This window comes from Pagrus major, chromosome 11 (genome assembly GCF_040436345.1).
Source record: "Pagrus major chromosome 11, Pma_NU_1.0".
NCBI classification, from domain to species: Eukaryota; Metazoa; Chordata; class Actinopteri; order Spariformes; family Sparidae; genus Pagrus; species Pagrus major.
The window spans coordinates 24,613,825-24,632,222 of NC_133225.1; the positions used below are offsets into that span (position 1 = coordinate 24,613,825).

The 18,398-nt window shown below is 38.5% G+C and overlaps 1 protein-coding gene across 1 annotated transcript; it reads right to left on the reverse strand.

Annotated features, from left to right (window-relative positions):
- Window positions 1-8,741: 8,741 nt before the first annotated feature.
- On the reverse strand, window positions 8,742-17,874 carry LOC141004827 (phosphatidylinositol 3-kinase regulatory subunit gamma-like). The gene is made up of 11 exons (XM_073476493.1): window positions 17,637-17,874; window positions 15,272-15,412; window positions 14,248-14,353; window positions 14,049-14,147; window positions 12,655-12,835; window positions 12,179-12,301; window positions 11,887-12,029; window positions 11,569-11,745; window positions 10,109-10,180; window positions 9,446-9,607; window positions 8,742-8,931 (listed from the first exon to the last, which is right to left on the reverse strand). The coding sequence occupies exons 1-11, from the start codon at window positions 17,872-17,874 to the stop codon at window positions 8,742-8,744; spliced, it is 1,632 nt and encodes a 543-aa protein (XP_073332594.1).
- Between the last annotated feature and the right edge of the window lie 524 nt (window positions 17,875-18,398).

The following is an 18,398-nucleotide window of genomic DNA, read 5'->3' on the forward strand; positions in this document are numbered from 1 at the left end:
AAAGTCTCATGGGAAGTGTAGTTCTTGTATGTTAATGAAAAATCTTGTTATTTTTTTGTTTAAACAATGATTAGCTTAAAATGTATAAGCCAGTTCAACAGTAGATATCTATTTAATTAAAAAATAAGGACACAAACCCACAATATTTCAACATTTTGCAGAATTAAATGGAAAAACAGCCGCTAATGCACGAGGAGGAAACTGGCTCTCTTGGATTTCGGATTCAACCTGAATTCACCTGCGCTCAGGTTCAGGCCGGAGTTTATTACTTTACAAACGTCCGACATTGATGTAAAATCTCTTAAACTGTTTCCGAGACGCTCACCTGCCCTGTCCTTTTTTTATTTTCACCAAATATGCAACTTTTTTTAAATACCACCACTGTCTAATGGTTGGGCCGCTCAGAGTCTGTAACCTAGCTAAATGTCTCCTCAACAGAGCTCGAAAAGTCCCCATATGTTTACTTGTTATTCGGTGAAAACACTGGGACACGGACAACCTCTGAAGCAAGTATTTCCTCTGGATGCTGGTGGACGATATCAGGCAGTAAATGAGACCGGGGCTCGGTGGGTCAGGACGACAAGCTGAGCAGCTCTATGCTAATTCACGTAACTAAAATGGCGGGAGGAAAGCTACGAGGAGAAGGCGAACGGCAACTCAGCAGCTTCAGCCCGGCTGTCAACATATTAATTCACCATGTGAACTCGTGTTCTCTGATTAAAAACCTGTTTCACTGCCATTTCCGGGACAAAATGCTTCAAAAATAATGGATTATTAACTCGGCATTAGCAGGTGGAACATGAAATGCTCCCTGAGCCTGGGAACATGACCAACATGAACAGATGTAGTTGCCTGATGGCCTGAGGAGAGCTTCATTCAAAGGTAAGACTCACTCTGTTGACCATGTCTGTGCTGTGTTTGGTGATTGTCAGTGTGTTTTCCAGGCACAACGTGCTTCTACCAGTCCAACTTCTCTTCAGTTTTCATCTTTGACCACATGGTTGTACCTCTTATATTCTGATGTCAGTGGTTGGTGTCCTGCTCTTTGACTTTGATTTTGTCTCAGCCCCAGTGACAACAAAGGATTTCAAGTTGACAAAAAATGAGAAAAAAGATAAAACTGTAGTGTGAACCTCAATCAGGCAGTTTTTTTATGTTACCTACATAGATCTGCAGTGATGAAATGTAACTAATCACATTTACTCAAGTACTGTACTTAAGTACAATTTTGAGATACTTGTACTTTACTTGAGTATTTCCATTTTCTGCTACTTTATACTTCTATGCAAGTATTGTAGCTACTTTTACTCCACTACATTTATTTGATTACTTTAGTTACTAGTTACTTTGCAGATTGCAAGGCATGGCACAGCTGTGTCACTGCCATAATCAGGAAGAAAACACGAACTATCACCTGCTGCTGGGAGAAAATTGGTCAGGATGGTCAAGAGTCGACCAAAAAGCAAGTCTGCAATGAATTAGAAGCTGCTGGACGACAGATGTCAGTGTCCACAGTCAAGTGTGTTTTGCATCAACATGGGCTTAGAGGCTGCTGTGCAAGAAAGAAGCCCTTGCTCCAAAATAAAGCTCGACTCACCTTAAAGCTCGACTGAAGTTTGCTGCTGATCACATGGACAAAGAAAAAACCTTCTGGAGGAAAACTCTGTGGTCGTTTGAAACAAAAATTTTGTTGTTTCGCCACAATGAGCAGCAGTGTTTTTTGGAGGAGAGAAGGGGAGGCCTTTAACTCTAAGAACACCGTACCTACTGTCAAGCATGGTGGTGGTAGTATTATGCTGTGGGGCTGTTTTGATGGCCAGTGGATCTGCTGCTCTAAAGAAAGTAAATGGAATAATGAAGAAGGAGGATTATCTCCAATCCTTCTGCTGAGCCAGCAGATTTGGTCACATTTTCAGAAGACCTATAATAAATTCATTATTTAACCAAACTTTCATTATTGAACCAAACCAGACTAAAACACCCTAAAGCAAAACAATCAATGGGAAGTCATGTTTTTGTCTTTTTAGTGTACAAATTTTTATTTTGTTGTATACTGTATGAGTTGTATAGAAAGTGTAGTTACCAGCATGTTCCATGTAAAATCAGATTCATATCAACACTTGTTGTTAATCTAAGACAGCATGCCATTCCTATTTGAAAATTATTTAATGTGCGTATGTGGTTCACTCTCTTCATGGCGATCTGTTAATAAACCTGCACTTTTGCAGGTTTGGGCCGTAGGATTTTTTGCTCTAACAGCAGTTCCAGATGGGTTTTAAACCAGCTTTAAAGATCCCAAAAAAATCCAGATTAATGTCAAATCATCAACTTTATAATCTGGATAATTCGGTTTTCCACATACGAAGAGCAGGGTCTAGGAGTATTACTACTACAAACAGTAAATCTATGTGCATTAAATGCTCTGATGCTTGTAAAGCACAGCATGTGGCACAGTGGCACAGTACATGGTGTCTCCAGTCTTTGTAGTGTGTAATCTAGCAGTTTTGCTCTGGGTTTATTATGTTATTAGTAAATGGTGTTTGTGATGTGTGTATATACATTGTTAATCCAGGCCCCTCCTGTTTAATCAAACACCACCGCTAAGGGAGTGTGTTGAAATCCTCAGGTTATCAAAATATACTCACAACTTTTCATTCAACCATCATCTCAAATTTATTTGGGGATCTGAAAGTGCATACATGAACAATGATGTTCTGAAGTGGGTCAAGTCAGGTTTCACACCAACAAAAAATTTTTTTGAAACCATCACTTTTCCTCAGATATGACTCCTAAAGAAAACACAAGCTATTTCCAAAAAGTTGAATGTTGTTGCATAATCGGTACAGTAAATGAACATTTACAATAACAGTATTTTCTCACAGCAACAGGCTATAAACGAAGGGCAGCTAAATGCTTCAGATTAAAGCAGAAAGACAAGTCCATATAGCCACATTGGGAAAATTAAAAGTCAAAGTTACAGAAACAACATTTTCAACAAGTTCTATGTTGACTATGTGATGCAGAGACAAGTCGAGGTATTTGATCATATGCACATCTCAAAGTGAAACAAAACCTGTCTAAATATATTAGTTCACTGGATTTCAAACATTAAAAAACCTTCATGATCTTCCCACCTTAAAACAATCTGATCCCCCGAAATGTTGTGTTTTCTGTTTGACAAATTCGACTGCTAGATCCCACCGTGTCTATGGCATGGAAGAGAGTTGATGGAGAATGACAGCTGAGGAGTGTATGAATTAGTGCTGCACGATATGGTCAAAAAGTCATATTGCGATTATTTATACAGATATTCTGATATAATTCATGATAATTATGGATTATTTAATTTTACATCACGATTTTCATTGTCATTGAAAAACTAGTAAAATCATGATGATGTGGCATTTCTTCCAGTCTCTGCCAAACAAACATATTTTATTACATCTGGAGAACAAGCATCTGTAGGCCAGAGCATCTCTGCAGCACTACAAAATGTAATTTAAACACTGTTTTGTGACACATTTTAATTATTTTGCGATTTAATTGTGCAGCCCTAGTGTGAATGCACATACGACTTCCCTCCTCTTACCGTACACATAACCACAAAAAACCCTTAACCTTCCCTGTTCCAATACGTATTAACTTTATCTATCTCCAACATAATACCAAACCCATCTATATACCTCTTATACTGTACCTACATTACCAGTTCCTTCACTTAACTATGTCTAACGTTGTACCTAAACAGTATCCGTATCAAACATTTACATGTCCATCCACAATCCCAGCTTTCACGCCCACACCCTCTGCTTCTCTACCTGTGACACTCTACTTCCTGTAGTCCTACAGAATCTAGAAATTAACTTCCTTACAAATTAAACCTAGCATTATTACAGATAAAACCATCACCATTTCATTACACCACAGAGCTTTCAACACGTACACCATAGCTGTCATGTCTTTTCTGCATCTCCTCATATCAAGCTCATCAATCAATTCCATCTTCAATCAATTCCAGCAACCCAGGTTAATGGACTTGATTAACAAAACTGGAAGTCCTTCCTAAGGACATCCAAGTGGGTCTTAATTATTTGAAGTCAGCATCATACACCAGTTTGGCTGACTCAATCTTCCATGCCATAAACCACTGTATCCGGCACAAAAGAAATCTGAAATAAGAACAGATCTCATTGATTTTAAACCTCCTTGGTGAGATGCTACGAAACTGGCAAATTTAAATAAAGAAAACAGGACTCTAAAAATAAAAACATAAAAAGCAAACACTAATTTTTCCTCTCGTTATTCATAAACATGGCATTTACGATGTTGAAAGATCAGCAAGCTAGCCTGATAGCTTACCAAGATAGCTAGCACCTGGAAACCTATAATATAAATATTAATTTGACAGAGAATGACTTAACATGATTGCATCTGCAAGTACTTCATGACACATTTTATGATATGAGACACCAGTTATTCTCCTACAGTGATCATTTTGTAGTGTGTTTTCGGTATGTCTCTAATTCATTTTAGTTTGCACAATGATAAAACAGTAAGGTTACAAAAAGAGACAGTATAAACAGAAAAAGACCCAGATTGTGCACACACTGTGACAAATGTATGACTTTACAGAACTAAATACTACTAAGTGGTCAGCCTATTAGAGACAGAATTTTTTTGAAAACCCATAAAAACTCATCAGTGCTTTATCAGTGCTATGACATATCAATCTCATCAGCAACTTGTCCATAGTTAGCAGCACCACATGTCCACCTGTTTCAGTAACAGGGTGGATGTACATGAAGATAGTCATAGTATCTCCACCTCATATGAGATACTTGTGTGCAAATGCTATGCTTTAAATCTAGAGCAGTGGTGTAGTCTATGTTTGTGCACATAAAAGCTTTTTCTGTATTCCTGCTACATAATTAACTGGGATTTGTAAAGTTTCTTTTCAAATTCACATTTATAGTATATTCCAAGTTATGGACTTAATTGACACCCAATTAAGTTGTTCAGTGTGCAAAAAGTAAAAAATATACAGATATCCTAAATGACAGAGGAACAGATGCCTAAGATTAGGTTTCACATGCCAGACGTGCACCATTTATATAATAATAGTCATTTAGGTGCATCCACCCATGTCTACTGTGTAACAATTTACAATAAGATTTTTTTTTAAAAAGTGTTTTAAATTAATACATTTAGATTAACAAAAAATAAAGCTCAGTCGATGTGAGTGATGTGTCCCTTACCAGTATTCCCTCTATTTTATTTTAGACTACACCACTGTTACAGAGTCCTAATTTCTACACATACACAAAGTGTAGTACTGCTTGAACATAAGCACTGAGTATTACAAAACAGCATGAACTGCTGATCACAATTTCAAAATTTGCTTCTTTGCTTTAAGGAGTAACGTAACAAAGGTTAAGTCCGGCTTGCACCGCCATCTAGTGGTTGTGGCACGCTGTGTCCACATTCTGTGCAAGGTAACGCCTGACATGTTACTAAGGTGCAATACTTTATCTCAGATTTTTGGGTTTACAAGTACAACAGATCACAACCCCACAAGAAAGCTTTTCCATTTGCAGTATCACTCGTACTGTATGACTGACACGTGACCTTGGAGAGGTGTGTTTTAGGAAAACTACAGCAATGAGTGCTTAGCACCAATGATGGAGACAAAGCAAAAAACAAAACAAAAACACAACAAAAATGAGAGGAAAAAGTTGAGTATATCACATATTACGGCTAACCAAATCAAGGAAGGGTAACAAAACATATCTTTTATAGCTGGTGGTGAACTTATAGTACCAGAACCGATATCAAAACAGTACCCACCCATGATGTCCATAATGTGATTAGTAATACATCTAATACCTAGGTAATCCTTTACACAACAGTGGCATGCAAAATCAAACATTTACACCTTTTCACTGCCACAAAGTAGGAACTTGACTCATTTTTTCCAACTCCCTTAATGGCATTAAACTCATAACTTCAAGTGTACATACGCGTAATAATGACCGAAGATAGAAGTGCATTTTAGGAAACCCATTGAACAGAAAAAATACTTGAACTAGGAAAAAATTGTTATCAAACCAGTGACAAAATTTAAAGCAACGATTCATAGATGCTTATCAAATTAATGGGCAACCTATACTGGCTATATTTAATCACCAATGTATTTTTTTCCTATAAAAATAATTTGAATGAATCACTGTAACCCACAAGCGCCACTTCATTTCTGCTCACAAAGTGCACTATCAAAGGGGTCCTTGTTAGTCCCTCCAGGCTGAAATGTAAACAATTTTCATTTCAAAATGATATTTATCATTATAAATGTAATTTTCCAAAACCATTTTGATTATACCTAACACAGAAGGCTATGTACCAACACTTATCTAACAAGTGAAATGAAATATCATAATTTTCTCACATTTTATGGTAATATACTCTTATTTGGTCCACTATAGCTGGAATCACAGCTTGTTAGCTGGTAGCTCATTTGCCAGCAAAGCTAGTTAAAATGGCTGCATAATTCAAGCAGTCATATTAATAATTTTACACCTGTTTGGTCAATCATAAGTCTTTATGTGAAGAAGTTGAAGTAACAGTATTTTTTTAAATACTATGTATAATTCTGATATACATTTTTAGTGTCTGTGTCTTTATTTTTCAAGTTTCTAGCGGTACTTGGTTGGGGCTAAAATGTAACATCGATCTAAATTCTTTGTTTTCCTGATTAGTTTGGAGTACAAACATTATAAACAATGGGTATACAGGCCTATGTCATGTCAGCAGCCTCTCATACCAAGTGTGATGTAAATTCAGTTGGCAACTGCGGGGGGAATAAGGTCTGTTTGACACTCACTTTCACAAAATGATTAAATATATTGATTTAAATCTGATGCTTAAAAGCAGTGAGTTAAATGAAAGCAACCATCTTTGTTAATTATACTCTCGTTGTACTTGTGCTGTTGTTGCCTTGTGTCCAGCTAGACACAACATCAGTGTTTGGTTAAATACAACATTGTCTTATGTACGGGACGAGACACCTGTCCTGAGGGTAACACAAAGGAAATTATACTGGCTGGAACAAGAACACTTAAGGGCACTTTTCAACCAGAACCCGAAATCTGAAAATACTTTCTATTATCACTACAAATCCAGGATTTTATCAAAGCTCTTGGATCACTGACTCCAACCAAAATCCTAAGAACAAAACAGAATCATTACAAACACCTGTCTGACTCATCAAAGACCGATCTGAACCAGACTGAAATCTCACATATACCTAAGAAACTGTGCTTTTTTTTGGATTTGTATGTACACAACACACAGAAATGCTTTCAGTATTTGCCTTGTGCTACTTCACAGTAAATACACGCTCATATAGTTTTACTAACACTTGAGATATTAACGAGTGAGCTTAAAGCAACACAGATTCCTCAAACTTTACAGTGATTGTCCAATTTTTCTACAAACAAAATCAACATCTGCCATTAGAATAATGTTGAATAAAGTTGCTATAATGGCAATGCTGTAAAGCATAAATACACCCCAGAGGTAGAATTCACAAATTCATTTTTTATGTCCTGAAGATAAATGTGCAGAATGAAGACTGGACATGAGTTTAATTACCACTGAGTGAACACTTATGTCAGTAAGAAAATAACTTTTATATTCCTGATCACTAAAATAAATACTTTCACCTTTTTCTAAACCAGCAACATCATATGTGAAGTCAGTATTTCGGTGCACAGTTCCCATCTCTGTGTCTGTGTGTGTCTTGTTTTGGATAAAGTGCTTGTGTTTCTCTACTACCCATAATGCATATGTGCTGCTGGGTAGTACAGAGTCCCATCCTGAGCTCAGTTTCCCAGAAGCACCTAAACACTGCAACTGCACTGATTACATATGGATTTAAGAAATGTACAGCTGGAGGGATTGAACAAATTCCTAAGAAGTGAATTAGACATGGAGTACTACGTACTGTCTGATGTCAGGTACAGCACAATATGGAGCATTCATTTGGATTGTTGGACAAAATTGTTTTGAAATATTTAAGAGAAGGCAAGAATGACTTTGACTGGAACTGAACGGTATGAAACTTGATTTTCTTGAATTTCTTGTGCCTGCCTTTCAGGAAAAAAATCTTGAGACATTTAGTGTCTGGAATAGTGGATAACTTCCATTAATTTGGAAAACTCACTGATACCAGTACTATTGTTGTCAGTACTACCTCAGTACTGCTGCAAAAGATTTAATTCAACGTTTAATGCTGTAATTGCTAAGTACTTAATCCCAATTTTGTTGTGCAAGCTGTTTGTGCAAATGGCAAGTAAATGGGGTTTTTAATATTTGTAATAATAGCTGTAATAAAGAAAGTAGATTAGAAGGTAACAGCTGTCTGGCAGATGCTAGGAGCTACATATTCCTCTATTGTAGTTTACTGATAAAGCTGACATTGACCTAAACGTCTTTAAAACTGCTGTTGTTCAAAATCTGTTCCAAGTAACTTTGCTAAGCAATTTCAGTGATTGTTACTCAGGAAAGTTTTTACCAGTGTAGGATTTTTAGACATCTAAATGTGAGTATTGTTTTTCTCGTATGGTGACAACACTAACCGGTGCTCTGTTAGAGCCTGGTGGTAACTGTGTCCATATTGGTGCGTCCTCAGTGCTAATACAGTGAAGCTTTGGGAAAGTGCCATCAGGGTGGCATGCTGGTGTGTCTCAGCTGGGCTGCTGGCTGAGAGCGGGCCAGGCCAGGGTTACATTCAGCTGCTGGTTGTGCTGGATCAGGGATGTGTGTCGATAGTGGAGGACCAGCTCTCTCAGCGATGAGTACAGGTTGTAGGGCTCAGCGAAGCCATAACCTGTGGACGTCCTGTAGATCACACAGTGCTTCACCTCCCCATCCACACTGCATGAGAGGAAATTTGTCACTTTCTATGCACAACACAACAAGTGATAATAATATGGATATTTTTAGGGTAGTTTTGGAATTGTGCAATATCTAACTTTCTATCAAAACAAAAGACATTTGCAGAGAATTTAATACTGAACTCTGTTTTCGGGTGTTAATGTACTGTAACTGGCTGAACACACTGCCTGCGTGAGCAGCGCGTGTGCGTGGCAGAATGAGATAATGTTTTTAAGTTTTATTCACCTTAAATGTAGTCTTGTTCGCCGACTTCCCTATCACGGAAGAAGCAGCGGCGAGCTATTGAAACGCACCATTAACTTGAGTACGCTCATGGATTTCTCTGGGTTTGAACATTGTTGGAAATATTTGGGCTATTGTAAGTACACAACTCAACAAACCCATTAACATTTATTGGTTGCACCTATGTGCTAGTGTACCTAAATGAAAAAGTCAGGAGCCCTGATTAATTGAATTTTGAATGCCTAAAAGATGCAAAGTGGAATGTACTCACACAACAGAGCAGGCAAAGGAGCCTCTCTGAGTCTGGCTGTCTCTGATGAGGAAGGTCCCATCCCTCTTCCCCCTTAGCAGCTCCTCGGCCTCCTTTCGTCTCATACCGCCAACATACCAGCTCCTCTCCTCCTGGTGGGTATCATCTGCCAGGGTGTATGGGCTTGGGAATGATAGGGAGGTAGAAGAGTTAGATTAGTTAGGAAATAGATTTTTAAAACATACAATACAATACATACAATTCTATTAAGATGCAATGCCTCTCACAGCTATCAGTACTAATTTCTTATCTAAAGCTTTAGCAGGTGAATGTCTTGACCTGTCCTTCATACAAACGTGGCCAACTGAACCTGGGTTCTTTGCCACTTACCTGTGCCAATTGATCTTACCAACAGAAGAGTTGCATACAAGCACTGTTGGACAGATGCATTTAGGCCATTTTGTAATATGTATTGTTGAACCATATTGTTTGTGTGCTGTGTATTTTCTTTGCTGACGTACTCTATGGTTCATGGTACGGATATTTAAAAACATTTACATCTATAGTAGAAGCATGATTCAGGTTCTTGTGAGTGGCAGATTGTATGATATGGAAAAAAAATCCTTTTTTGTTTTGATTTAAAAACTATAAGCTCAGTTGACCTGGATAGATGAAGATACTCACTCTTCTTCTTCGTTCCTGATGCCCAGCCAGTCATTAATCTGGCTCTGTCTAGTGCCTTGCTGGGTGAGCCAGCTGAAACATAAACAAAACTTAGTAAAACAGGCTGCAGTATGTGCGAAGCATTCTGAAAGATGTACCCTATGGGACTCAACCACGCAATATTTTGGGCTTCGAAGCTTCACTGAGAATTTCCCGTGAATATTTAAAGTCACAGCTTGACACGTGCTTGCAAGGACACTTTTTCAGCTTGCAGAACCTGTTCTCTGATCACGTGCATGCACCAGGTTTTTATCTGTGTGGGTTTTGAGAATAATTAAACGCCAGAGTTCTGTTTCTTGCTCTTTACCAGTCTTTTGCCTCTTTTTTGATGTTGCGTTGTTACGTGTACAACAACAAAAAACACTCTAAAACTGATTTGGACATCCGATATCATGGCAATGTCACTCCTAGTACCCTATCAGTTCTTCTCTTTTTATTATATTAAATATAATCCTGAAGATGAGACAGCAGGCTCTTGTCACAAGACAAGAGAGCTTCACAAAAGGCAGTTTATATTAGTGTCCAGTGTAGTGTTTTGATTGTAGTGTTTTTGTATTTCCACAACACATCTGTGGGGCACCATCCAAAGAAAGATGAATTTTCCTACATTAAAGAGTTGGTAATGGATAGTAATAATGTCATCAGCTTTATCAGACCTCGAGTCCTGTTGTATTTCTATAAAGTGACAGCACCTGTCTGTGTAAAGACTCAAGGCTGAGAGTGTAAACTTTTCAGTCATAGTCAAAACATGAATAGGCTACATCTGCTTCTTTGAATTTACTGAAGAAAGAAATGAGTAGGAGTCAGCTCTTCCCATCAGGGTCATAATAACGCCCCATACTGAGCATACTGGAGATCCACAGCTGTGGCAATGAGCGCAATGAGAACAGCTGATTGCTTTTTCTATGTTTACAACTCAGCTGTGTCATTGGTATGTGACAGACTGTTCTGAACCAAACATTTTATCAGTGATATCTCAGATGGATTTCATCTCATGTTAGCCTGTCAGCTAACTAAACAGAGTTGTGTTAACACACCAAATTTGCACTGGGGTTTGGGACCACATGTGGGGTCACCTGATATGCAGACAGATTTGTGCGACAGTGATGACGACTGATGTACCTGCTTGATACAGAAAAGTACGGTCAATTTAACTCGTTTTTAATTTATTCTGAATATATTTTTATTTCTATGGTTGCTAGCACCTCTTGCTCTGCAGTGTACGCTGCGCACAAAGCTTCTTTTTTTTTTTTTTGCCTTTTTCGCCCTTTATCATGTACTTGATATATATTTCAATATATACTTAGTAGAAAAGAGTTTTTTAGGAGCAAACATGAAAACACAGGCCAGTAAAGGACAAGAATCTTTCTCCATCAGTATGAAATCTAGATCATGATCATTTGCTAAAGGGTTGAACTTACAGCAGGTATTGATCTCTGATCTTCCTGAGCTGCACAAGGTCGGGCTTCATGCTGTTCATTTTTTTGTCGACCTCCAGGTGAGCCAGAGCCTTCGTCCTCAGCTCCTCCTCCAATTTCTTCTTGCTGCTGTGGATCTCCTCCACCCTTGACTGTAGCTCATCTGAATTGTTTTGAATCCTGGAGGAGGAATACGAGGAGCAATTTCAGTGAACAATTATGCTAGCTTGTTGTGAGCATGATTTTTTTTTTTTCCATTATAAAATACACAAAAAGTGACATTTTGGAATCGGAAAAAGGGGTTGGCATTAGGAAGCATACCTGTCAGTCTCTGTACTGCTGTCTAATGTGAGAAACATGTCGATGTACTCCTTGCTGTAGCGTTCTTGAGTTTCACACTCCTCCTCAAAGATCCGAATGATTTCACTGAAAGCCTCTATGGCTGTCCGCTTGCTCTGCAGTTCCTGGAGAGGAGAGGACACAAATCTTTACTTTTACTGTCAAGGTTGTGTTGTGGTAAAGCATTTAGAAGTAAAAATATATAACTCTAATCCAATAAAACCACAGATTTGTGTAGTAAAATGAATTCTGAGTGATAAGGATGCTGTTGTACCTGGGCAGTTTGGTTAAACATCTCATACAGATGGTCATACTCTTTGCTCTTCTCTTTGTATTGATCCTGGAATATCCTCAGCTGCTGTCCAACTGCATCAATGTCAACTTCCATCACAACCTGCTGCTTTACAGACAAGAATGTAAAATATATTTAGGACCAGGTCCATTTTTAAAGCTCCTATAATTCAGTTAGTCTGATCTAAATGACCATAACAAAAGGTTGGAGAACCATTTGACAATGTAAAATTGCTTCCATGTTCAATATCCATCCAGTTCTAATGCAGACAAAACCACATATAAGCCAACAGAAATTCAAGTAAAACCAGAACAATAACAATAAACCTCTATAATAAATAGATAAAAAGAATTACGTCTTTGTATTTAGTAATTGTACAAGTAAATTAATAAAAGTGCAGAATAATTGTTGTAATATAAGACAGTGCACATTCACAGCTCAAGGCCTCATAAACCCACCTGCTGGTATCTTGATATGGGGTACAGTAACCGCGTGTCCAGTTTAGAGTTGTACTGGGCCAATGACTTGTTCTGGTAATACTGGATCAGGTCCACCATAGAGGGAAAGGCCAGTGGCTCAGAGAAACCGTACTTCCCTTCTTGATGGAAAATTTTTATCAGTCTGTTGGAGCTGTCTTTTCTGCAAAAGTGAGAGTATAACTGTCACACCAAACTGCCAATACTCCCATTGAAGCACAAAGAAAAAAATACCCCTCTGTTAACACTTCCCACTCTCTGTTTACTTCAAATTGAATATCTGATGGTGAAGCAAGTAACAGTAAAATTTGTTTCCTCTTTAGAATAAAAGAAGAAAAAAAATGGAGCTTCACAAATACTTTGGATTCCTTTTAAGTTAAATACTTTGGCAAGTGGACATTTCACGTGCCTGGTGTGTGATCCAAAAATTTTACGGGCCCTGCAGAACTCTAGCACAAGTGTTGCTGGTGTGAGATATATTTACTCTAATGCGGACAGGAGCAGCCGGTCAGCATCAAACTTGTGGGATCAGTGTGGGATGAATTTCAGATATGGAAGTATGGTACGCACTTCTTATTGAGCTTAACCTACTGATGTAAATGCTTTGTCTTCAACACCCAACCATAGTCCTGCACAGACCTATACCTGGATACTAACATCCATACAACACAGTTTCATCTCATAATCCAAATTAACACCTTTTCTACATTGACTGTGGACTGAAAGCAGCAAATAAGTTTTCCATTACTGTCTAAACTGGGTCTGTTCAACAACAGTCTTATTGTGCTCTCAGAAAGGAAGTTTTAAATTTAACAGACCAGTGGACGCTCAAATTATATAGACTTAAAATCTAATAGGAGCTTTGGGTCGCATACAGACTGTGTATAAAGCAGGTGCCAAGTGTAAAGAAGACAGTGTAGACAGCGTTGACTGAAGTTGGAGCGTGTCCCTTCCTTCAGACAAATGTGAGAGGGGTGACTAGAAAAACACGACTGAAAGAAACCGTCTGTAGACAGGAGGGTGTTATGTTGCTGACCGCTGGTGTCTGCGCCAGATGCTAATCAACAAAGCTTTGAATCAGAAACCCAGACTGCCCTTATTCAGCTAAAATTGGCCAGAAACCAGGCCATGTCTAAAGTTACCTTTTTAAACCAGTAAAACTAAATTAAGACTTTGAAACCAGGAACTATTAACTGATCTCTGACCACATGTATGCAAGTTGGGTCGATCACAACCTTTCCATACAGAGCACAGATAATTATTATGTTAACAGCGGCTCAAAGGATAAGAACACTTTATAAGTCATGCAGAGTCCACATGAAAACTGTGTATACAGTTTGTGTACATGTCACAAAATGGACTCTAAAAGTAGTTACCTTAGTGTGAGGGTGTATTCCCCCTTAGCCTTACTGGAAGCATCTCGGACCAGGAATGTGCCATCAGGAGTGTTTCTCATCATCTCATTTACTTCCTCTCTGGACAGCAACGAAACACAGTATGGTTTTAAACATGTAGGAGTTTTAGGAAAAGCAATTCATAGAAAACCATCAACACGTACTGTGACATTATTATTACCTCGAGATATTTCCCCAGTACCACTCTGCATCAGACAAATGGTTGTCATCAGAGCCGGTGCCACATGCTGCCATCGCTTTGGTTATGTTGTTCTTGGGTTGAAGTTCTGACCACAAAGGGATATTAGAACTTTTGGTTACTAACATAGAGTTACAAACACAAAAATACAGAGATTAGCAGGATTACCAAGCATTATTGTATGTCGTTTTTTATTGTTATCCTCACTCTTATTATTATTAATAAAACCGTGCATGTTCTGAATTGAACTTAACTGAATTTAGATATCAGGGCTTATTTTCTATGTCAAAAATCCCTGTTGCTTCTATCCATTTTTAAGTATAAAAAACTACATCCATAAAAGATGATTCATCATATTCTCCATCCTTTTTACACTCATTACATAACGTCATCTTCTTATTGATCAACGGCAAATAATTCCCAGCGTTCAAGTTTTGATTTCTAAAATGATAAGATTACAAAACAGGTAATTGAGCTACAAATATGAAGGATGCTTGCATTAGTGTTGTGAACGATAGATATATAAATACATATTGATTCTGAATATCTGAAACAGTTTCAATATAAATTTTCTAGCTTCCAGCAAACTACCCTTTGCTTAGCTGCACAATTTGACACACACAGTATTTCTAAAGGCCTAATCTAAAGAAAAAGAAAAAGAAATCATTGTTTGTCAAAAGTTAATGTTTACTTAAGTCTTTTTTGCTGTTCACTGCCACAGAGAAAAGAAAAGTTATATGTCGTTATGTCATAGCCTTGTTATATTTATCTTTTAATAAAAATCTAAGATGGTGCAGAATATAGTTATTTTTCAAGGTATTGTATCGAAGTAAGAATTTCCAGTATCATGACAACACTAACTTGTATTAAGAAAACTAATTAAAAACAGTAGCAGTTTGTGCTCACACTCCTTATTTTCCTTATTTTATAACAAAAGCGATTTAAATATGCTACAAAAGATCTGTTTCACATCTAACAAGCAGAACAAAGAGATGGTGGAGATTACCTCCTTCCTTTGCAATGTTGGTTCTCAGGGCAGGAAACACATCATCAGGATCAACAGGGGAGGAAGGGTCCTGCAGGAACGCTGTCAGGGTGTGAGACTGAGCCTCGCTGTCGTTTTGGCCCATCTCCGGCTCCAAGAACTCTGCAAAATCAACTGCACAGTGTCCCAGTGTTACTCCTGATGTCAGTTGAGGCCAGTCTGTATGTGGCTATCTGCACTTTGTGGCTGTTCAGCACACACTGCTGGCCCACTGACAAGGACTCCAGAGGGAGATATCATTTGTGTTGCTTAGTCTTGCACCATGTGGGAGACTCTGTCCAGACTAGTCTGCTGACAGGTGACACTGTCTGACTGCCTAAAATACCAGAACGGGCACTCCTCAACACTCAGGCACACTCAGCCAGAGTCAGTGCTGCTTGGTGCTCGACCTCGCCTTGCCTCGCCTCGCCTCGCCTAACAAACAACAGCTGTCTGCAGCGAGATGCCATGTGGGCCTGAAGGACTCGAGCTGATATGCCACTGTGCCTGTTTGTGTTTATTGTCCCTGTGTGTTAATGTGGCATTAGGGAGGCAGGGAAAGGTGAGAACCTGCCTGTCAGGCATTTCCTGAAAGCATTACATTTATGTGTGAAGTTGTTGCGTTTACCAGTATGTGGCTATGCACAAATGTGCCGTTGCATGTGTGTTGTAAGGGGCGTGCTGTTAGCAGGTGATGTAAATCATCCCTTCAGCACTTGTGATGGCATGCCTGGAGATGCATTAAATTGCTGCAGCAGACAGTGCTGCATGTTCAAGGAATCATATGTATGCTGTTGTAAAATTAGAAAGGGCGTAAACTCATTAACCCAGGTCCCACAAACATTGAAGCTCTGTCAAAACTTGCCTGGTATAAAAACCTAATAAAGGCTGCAGTAAATCTTGAGTGAAGGTGAATCGTTCAACTCACTAAGCCCTTAACCCATGTGATCCCAACTATTAGCATTTCTCTTTGAGTTTGTGAAAGTATTGTTGTCTAGAGCAGAAACAATTTGTCGATGAATTTTTAAGTCATCACAAAATGTATTTGCAAATATTGCAATAATTTATGTAATACATCTGCCAAGTAGTTTATTTTTTCAACTGTTTCCGTTGGTTAGTTTGTGGGTTTGTCAACAGGCAGCATTTCCACAAAGCTGGGCTGAGGATGGGTCTTGGCCCAGAATAGACTTCGTTAACATTAGGCGTATTTAGGTGGCTGGTATCTATGCATCTAGGGGATTTAAACATTTTTTTTTTATAAAGGGGGGTCTTTCTCCAGTCGCTATAGGTAACAAATAGGGGTAGAAACCTGCAGCTACCTACAATGTAAATAATGGGGATTCAGAAAGGTAACAACAGTGGTTAGGCTTGATTCAAGTAAAGGTGACAGTTGGGCCTTGGTGGAGGTATGCACTCTACACTCTAGTTGTTTAAACATTCCATAGTCCTAACCTCTCAATTGTGAGTATTTGATATTTAAACTGAATATTTGTTTTGAAGATGCCACAATTGATGGCATCTAATATTTTAAACTCTAAATGATTAATAGGCAAATCAAGATGGTAACCAGCAGATTAATCATGATCATGAAAGCAGTTAATTACATCATAATGGTCTCCTGTAGTAGTCTTCTATTGTAGTCATTAATTAGAAAAGGTTTGACTGTGTTTCTGAGAAATCAACAATGCAACAGTGCCAGCAGAAGATGCATATCAGACCTGTGACAACCTGAGAAAACTTCCGCTTTACAGTCTAAAAGCAATGTTATGCCTCATAATCAATTAATTTATTTAAAAATTGACCAAAATCACAAATTCAAACTGCTGGACGTCTTAACTGGATTCTACAAAGTTTTAATTTCCCACTGACTGGATGTGTCTGACAGCAATGCTTCTTGGGTATTTTAGTTGACTTACTCATTAATTTTTTATGTACGCAGTCATTGTATCTCCTTTTTTCTTTTATCTTTTTTTTTTAATCAATGAACTGTATTATTTTCATACACACTCATTATGTTTCATGAGAATCAAATGATAATCTAGGCCTTGAAATGGTTCTAACTGCTGGTCAACTAATACTCGATGCTTAACGTGCAGAAACAGTTACACATATTGTTTTGGATATATTAGCATCAGATACATTTGCAGTATTCAGCATGTCTGAAGACTAAACAGTAGTTTGGTTTGAAAATGTTTTGCACAAAAAAGGATGAAATTACGCAAAGCCAGCACCTCTGTGACAATATTTCTACATCATCATTTTCATCTGTTTATTATAATTGATCAAATGCATCAGAATAAGTGTTATCACCAAAATATCAGTATCGATGTTTAAAAATGATTCGTACCTTGAACTGCTGGTGAATGCTCAGGCCTAGTAGCCATGGATATGTCCATCTGCTGTCGTGATTGGTTAAGCGGTGATGACATCATCACAGGAAATACAGATTGGGGCTCAGGATTATCCACCATATGGTTGGTGCCCTCGTTGATGACCACAGCCTCGTCCCTGAGATGGAGGCATGCAAGTGATGATGTTGGGAGATCGTTGTCCTCCGCTCTGAGCTCGAAACCCTCCTCTGCCATTTTCACAACATTGACTGAATTGTCCTGCTAAGTTTTGTTAAGGTGCTGAAGTAGCAGGATGGTAGGTGCCACGGTGCTGATGATCACATACTATCAGCTTATAGTTATACTCATGGCTGAGGATAGAGAGGGTGACGGTACAGAGTTCAAGGTTGCCCTGTGTTGTGGAGGTAGAGCATGTTCCTCAGCCGGAACCCACGGTTTAACCTCATCACAGAGCAGAGCGATGACATTGCCAGTAGATCCTGAGTTTTTACTTTTATATACTCAGAATTCTCTATAGTCGAGCACTTTTCTGCTTCACAGTCATTCGCTTAAAGGGCTTCATACCTGGGAGCTACCCAGAACAACCACAGTTGGTTACTGAACAGCTGAGTGCCTCCCTCATAGACACCCTGACATTATTTATTGAGCTGTAAACCCACTGGAGAGTGACAAACCGGAGCACGACTGTCGGATTTCTTCCTCAAGGACTCACGCTTCATTTCATATCAGAAAACCTAAAACAAAAAAGGCACAAAGTT

Excerpts from the sequence above, each read along its gene's own strand:
- LOC141004827 (XM_073476493.1), bottom strand. The coding sequence starts at position 17,874 with ATGGCAGAGGAGGGTTTCGAGCTCAGAGCGGAGGACAACGATCTCCCA. Across the intron at positions 14,354-15,271 it reads CAACATTGCAAAGGAAGGAG|AACTTCAACCCAAGAACAAC; the intron begins GTAATCTCCACC and ends CTTTGTGGTCAG. Across the intron at positions 8,932-9,445 it reads TCCTTTGCCTGCTCTGTTGT|TGTGGATGGGGAGGTGAAGC; the intron begins GTGAGTACATTC and ends CCTCTCATGCAG.